At 39.5% G+C, this 6,733-nt stretch overlaps 1 protein-coding gene across 1 annotated transcript; it reads right to left on the reverse strand.

Annotated features, from left to right (window-relative positions):
* Nucleotides 1-1,105: 1,105 nt before the first annotated feature.
* LOC119520545 (S-formylglutathione hydrolase-like) lies at nt 1,106-2,582 on the reverse strand. Its single transcript, XM_037818474.1, has one exon. It carries the CDS (start codon nt 2,489-2,491, stop codon nt 1,643-1,645), a length of 849 nt encoding a protein of 282 aa, XP_037674402.1. The 5' UTR covers nt 2,492-2,582; the 3' UTR covers nt 1,106-1,642.
* Between the last annotated feature and the right edge of the window lie 4,151 nt (nt 2,583-6,733).

Consider the following 6,733-nt stretch of genomic DNA (forward strand, 5'->3'; position numbering starts at 1 on the left):
TTTATTACATTCATCGCTGGCTTATGTCAGCAACTACTTACTGAATATTTAATACTTTTTGCAGAAAGGCAAAGCAACAATTTTCAGATAATGATTGTGATGCAGTCCCCCATTATTTAACGAACCACTCATATGTGTCACTATAAAGGGATTTTGCAGATGTAACTCAAGTCCTTAATCAAATGACTAAGTAAGAGAGATTATCCTGGGTAATATGGGTGGGTCTCACTTAATCAGCGGAGGAATTTCACCTGTGGACAACAGCTTTGGCCCATGCCCATGGACCTCCATCTTGCTTACGCACTGCTCTCTTCCTGTCCACGTGTGGACATTAGCTTTGGCCTGTGCCCTGGCTTTCCAGCCTGCCTGTGATTTTCCCTTTCCAACCCCTGCCCTGTGGGATTTGGACTTGCTTAGCCAACTCCCCCCACCTGCAAATTGCATAAGCCAGTTCGCAGTAATAAATCTTAATATATATCTCTGACTAGTTCTGCTTCTCCGGCTGAACCTTAACATAAAATGATCTTAGGACAACACAATTGCTTTTCTTTACAAAGGAATTAACATGCAAAAAACTCATGAATTAAAAGATCTTCCTTACTAGAGGATAGAAGACTATTTAGACTGAACCATTTTGTATGGAAGGTTGTCTCCGCAGCTTACTATAGAGCTGAATCTTGATCATTCATTTTTATAGTACTAATCTTTAATATTAATGATCCTATTTTGAGTGCCAACTATATTTATATTAAATACGCATTTTCACTGAATGTTTAAAATGTACCTTTGTGCTCTTTATCAGAAAAAAATACTTTTAAAACAACCAGGCCTCCCCTATCATGTTCTAAAAATTTCTCCATTAAGTTCTCAATATTTAACCAAAGGTATTGTTTTTGTTTGTTGGTTGGTTTTTTTGGTGAGCTCACCAAGCTAAATTCATGTGTGTGACCAAGGGAAAATATTTGAGTTTATGGTAACATGAAATTTACAAGTTTCCGTATCTAGTTATTTTCAGATTGAATCTCATGCCTTAATTCTTGGGAGGCCCAGCCTACCCAAAAACCAATGTTACACCCTCCATTGTTAAGAAAAATCAAGACACTGGTTTAGGAAATTTGGCTTCTAATCTCAGCAGTTCCACACAACAGCTGGGTAATGATGGGGAATTCTTACCTTTTAACCACCTTTCTGAGCCTACTTCTTTATTCAACAACTAATAAAGTTATTAAACACCTACAAGAAGCCAAGCACTTTGCTAGACACTAAGAGCTATAACAATGAACATGACAAAAACAGTCCCTGTCTTCAGAGGCTTGAAGTCTAGAAAGGTGAGGAGTTTGGGCTGAACCACCAGTAAGTCTTCTGTCCCAGCAATACCAGTCTGTGATTTGAATGGAATTACGTTCCAATTCCTTGACCTGAGGTCCATATAACAAGGTTTTTCAAATGGTCTCAACAAAGTTGTAAAGCATTAAAGATTTCCTGTATGAACCCTGGTAAAATAATTCTAAAAATCAGAAGTAGGAAAGCAATTACTTCTTTGGAAAGCAATTCAACCATAAAATAGAATTATGCATTTTTCCCTGCAATTCTGTTTATTACAGAATTTTGATTTTGAAGAGATTCTACTATCTGAAGTTTTTCACACATTCAGGTATTTTGCATGATGTCTGATGTGATCAGTAATAAAGGTTGCAATGAAGTAATAGCTGTGATCGTATCCCTCTTGCGATCTAAAAACAACAGGAATTTTCTTTTCTGTACAAGCAGCTATGAAGTTATCAGGAAGTAACTGCCCATCTGAAAGGAACTGGTCATCTTTTCCTTGATCAATTAGTATATCCAGCTGAGACCCTGGATATGACTTCACAAGATGGGTAGCATCATAAGCCTTCCATTTACTTTGATCTGATCCCAAATATCCACTAAAGGCTTTTTTGCCCCAAGGACAGAGCACCGGGTTGCAAATTGGAGCAAATGCCGACACGGATTTGTATTTTCCTGGGTTCTTCAAAGCACAAATCAGAGCTCCGTGGCCTCCCATGGAATGGCCAAAAACAGACATCCTTTGGGGGTCCACTGGGAAATTGGCGTTGATGAGTTGGGGAAGCTCCTCCGTTACATAAGAGTACATTCTGTAGTTAGTTTTCCAAGGATCTTCAGTGGTATCCACATAAAATCCAGCACCAGTGCCAAAGTCCCAGCTCTCATCTTCTCCTTCAATATTGCAACCACGAGGACTGGTATCTGGAGCAACGACGACAAGACCATGTTCTGAGGCAGCCTGATGGTAACCGGATTTTGATATAAAATTCTGTTCTGTGCAAGTTAAGCCAGACAGCCAGTAGAGTGTGGGGCATTTTCCAGTTTCTGCCTTTGGTGGTAGGTACACAGCAAATTTCATTTTGCAGTTCAGCTCAACACTGTCATGTTCAAACACTTTTTGTAATCCTCCAAAGCACTTGTTGCTGGAAATCTGTTTCAAAGCCATTTCTCTCCTGTCCAGTTGCTACTTGCTTTTTCGTCTGCACCATAGGGTAGAGAATCCTCCGGGGGCGGCGGGAAGGAAGAAGCTGCCGAAAGCTATCCTTTGACTTTTATATGTATCATCATATTTTTGTCCCTCTTTATACCCTTTTAGTTACCTTTTCCAATGCACTTCATTTCTCCACTCTCCTACAAGTCTCTGTTTTCTGTCCTATCCTTTCTTCCTGCAGAGCAGATCTCTTGTTAATGAACTCTCTTAGCTTCTGCTTACCTGTGAATATCTTAAACTCTTCTTCATTTTTAAAAAATTTTTACTGAGATTGTTCACATACTATACAGCTATCCAAAGATCCAAAGTGTACAACCAATTGCCCATGGTACCATCATACAGCTGTGCATCCATCACCACAATTAACTTTTTTCAATTTTTAGAACACTTTCATTACTCCAGAAAAGAAATGAAGACAAAAAAGGAAAATCCAATCCTCCCACACCTCCCCCTCCATTATTGATTCATAGTTTGGTATAGCGCATTTGCTACTGTTGATGAAAGAATGCTAAAATACTACTAAATGTAGTATATAGTTTGCAATAGGCATATATTTTTTCCTATATGCCCCTCTATTATTAACTTCTAGTTATAGTGTCATATGTTTGTTCTAGTTCATGAGAGAGATTTCTAATGTTTGTACAGTTAATCATGGACATTGTCCACCACAAAATTCACTGCTTTATACGTTCCCATCTTTTAACCTCCAACTTTTCTTCTGCTGACATATGTGACTCTGAGCTTACCCTTCCACCAACTTCACACACTATTCATCACTGTTAAGTTATTCTTACAATGTGCTACCATCAGATCTGTCCATTTCCAAACATTTAAGTTCACCCTAGTTGAACATTCTGCTCATAATAAGCAGCTGCACCCCACACTTTAGCCTCGTTCTATATCCTGGTACCTTATATTTCATGTCTATGAGTTTACATATTATAATTAGTTCATATCAGTGAGACACTGCAATATTTGTCCTTATGTGTCTGTCTTATGTCATTCAATATAGTGCCCTCAAGGTTTCTTCATCAACCCATTTTTTTAAAGATTGTTGTGTTCATACACTATATATTCCATCCTAAGTAAACATCATTGGTTCCCTGTATAGTCATGTATTTATGTATTCAGCACCATTCCCACTATCTATATAAGGACACCTCCATTTCCTCCACAAAGGAGTAAGAGTCAAAAAAGGTAGAGAGACAAAAAGAAAAGAAAAAATAGAAGAAAAACATGACAGCTAGAAAGCAAAAAAAGGGAAGATTAAACTAAAGTAAAGAGTCAGACAGCATCACCAATGTCAGGAGTCCCACACCCTTCCCCTATAAACCCCCATTTGCATTTAGCTTTGGTATATTGCCTTTGTTATATTAAAGGAAGCATAATGCAATGTTTCTGATAATTATAGTCTGTAGTTTGCATTGATTGTATTTTCCACCACTCCCACCCTATTGTTAACACCTTGTAACCTCATGTAAAACATATTTGTACCTTTTATCACAATCATTGAGGACCCTAAGTTTCACTGAGTTATACAGTCACAGTCTTTATCTTTCATTTTTCCTTCTGGGGCCCACTTGGTCCTGACCATCCTCTTTCAACCATGCTCATAGCCATGTGTATTCAGTGAACTTACATTGTTGTGCTACTATCTCCCAAAGTTGTGTTCCAAACCTCTCACTCCTGTCTTTTCCCTTCTGTCTGTAGTGCTTCCTTTAGTGTTTCCTGTAGGGCAGGTGTCTTGTTCACAAACTCTGTCATTGTCTGTCAGAGAATATTTTAAGCTCTCCCTCATATTTGAAGGAGAGTTTTGCTGGATACAGGATTCTTGGTTGGTGGTTTTCCTCTTTCAGTACCTTAAATATATCACTCTACTTCCTTCTTTCTTCCATGGTCTCTATTGTGAAATCCACACAAAGTCTTATCAAGCTTCCTGTGTATGTGATAGATCAATTTTCTCGTTCTGCTTTCAGGGTTCTCTCTTCATCTTTGACATTTGAAATCTGATTAACTATCTTGGAATAGGCCTTTTCTGATCTATTCTGTTTGTGGTACTCTGGGCCTCTTGGATCCATAATTTCGGGTCTTCCATAAGAGATGGGAAATTTTCATTGATTATTTCCTCTATTATTGCTTCTGCCCCTTTTCCCTTCTCTTCTCTTTCTGGGACACCAATTACACTTACATTCCTGTATTTTGTTTGGTACTTAATTTCCTAGAGACATTGCTCATATTTTTCCATTCTTTTCTCTATCTGTTCTTTTGTGTGTAGGCTTTCAGGTGCCTTGTTCTCCAGCTCCTGAGTGTTTTCTTCTGCCTCTTGAATTCTGCTGTTTTATGTTTCCATTGTGTCTTTCATTTCTTGTGTTTTGCCTTTCATCTCCATAGATTCTGCCTGTTGTTTTTCCAAGCTTTTGATTTGTATTGCATGCCCAGTTTTTCATTATATGCTCCCTCTCTTTTGCCATATATTCCCTAAACTTTTTGAATTGATTTAGTGTTAGTTGTTCAAATTCCTGTATCTCAGTTGAAGTGTAAGTTTGTTCCTTTGACTGGGCCATAACTTCATTTTTCTTAGTGTAGGTTGTAATTTTCTGTTGTCTAGGCATCTGATTTACTTGGTTACCCCAATCAGGTTTTCCCAGACCAGAATGAGCTTGGGTCTCAGATGGAGGCAATAGTATCACATCTCCCTGAGTATCTGTCTTAGAAGATTGGTACACCCTGTGAGGCCTCAAGTCACTGTGCATTTCTGCTCAGCAGTTGGCACCTGTCAGCCTGTAGCTCCAGACTGTTGTAAGGAGGTATGTCCCATGGCTGGTTCCCCCATGCTCTGGGGTCTGGTTCTGAATGGAAGGCAGGTGGTAGAGCTTGGCTCTACCTTCTTCCTCTTAGGGAAAATACACCCCCTAGGGAGAGGTCATTTGCATTTGAGTAGTCTCTGTGCCTGTGCTATCTCCACCCTTGTCTCTGTCAGAGTGCTGGGAAATGTAAATGGCTGAGGCTTTCTCCACTGATCAAGAAAATGGACAGAAATCCCCATTCAGGGCCAGTTCACTGCCACCCTCTCCTTATCCAAAATCAGTTGTCACCCAAGACCTCTTCTGCTTTTTTGGGGCTTTGCAGCTCACATGAAGTAGTCCATGTTTGCCAGTTAAAACCCCAGTTGGAGCTCAGCTGAGCTATACACACTTGCTGTGGGAGTACAGCTCTCTAGCACCATGAGGCTTTGCAGTTTGATCCATGGTGTGGGGTGGGGGGAAGCTCCTGGCTCGGGTCTTCCCTTTTATTTACATATTTCATGGTGTCATCTCAGGCATTCCTCCCAATTCAGGTTGGTGTATCATGAGTGGACACTCACATTTGTCCCCCAGCAGTTATTCCAGATTATTTATTAGTTGTTCCTGGTTGTTTATTTATTGTTCCAGGAGGACAAACTAGCTTCCACCCCTCTCTATGCCACCATTTTCTTCTGTCTTTCCCTCATTTAAAATTTTTTCTAAATGCAGTTTTATTGAGATATATTCACATACCATAAAATCATCCATGGTGTACAATCAGCTGTTCACAGTACCATATAGTTGTGCATTCATCACCCCAATCTATTTTTGAACATTTTCCTTATACCAGAAAGAAACAGAATCAGAATAAAAATTAAAAAAAAAAAAACACCTAAATCTTCCCCCATCCCACCCTGTTTTTCATTTAGTTTTTATCCCCATTTGTCTGCTCATCCATCCATACACTGGATAAAGGGGGTGCAACCCACAAGGTTTTCACTATCACACTGTCACCCCTTGTAAGCTACATTGTTATACAGTTGTCTTCAGGAGTGAAAGCTACTGGGTTGGAGTTTGGTAGTTTCAGGTATTTACTTCTAGCTATTCCAATACAATAAAACCTAAATGTGTTATCTATAGAGTGTCTAAGACTGTCCACCAGAGTGACCTCTTGACTCCATTTGAAAACTCTCAGCCACTGAAGCTTTATTTTGTTTCTTTTCACATCCCCCTTTTTGTCAAGAAGATGTTCCCAATCCCATGATGCTAGGTCCAGATTCATCCCTAGGAGTCATATCCTGCATTGCCAGGAAGATTTACACTCCTGGGAGTCAGGTCCCATGTAGTGGAGAGGGCTGTCTCTGGAAGACAGTGTGGAGATTCCTCAGGAAGCTAAGTATAGATTTGCCATATG

The sequence above is a fragment of the Choloepus didactylus genome, chromosome 25 (assembly GCF_015220235.1).
Source record: "Choloepus didactylus isolate mChoDid1 chromosome 25, mChoDid1.pri, whole genome shotgun sequence".
In the NCBI taxonomy this organism is placed as follows: Eukaryota; Metazoa; Chordata; class Mammalia; order Pilosa; family Megalonychidae; genus Choloepus; species Choloepus didactylus.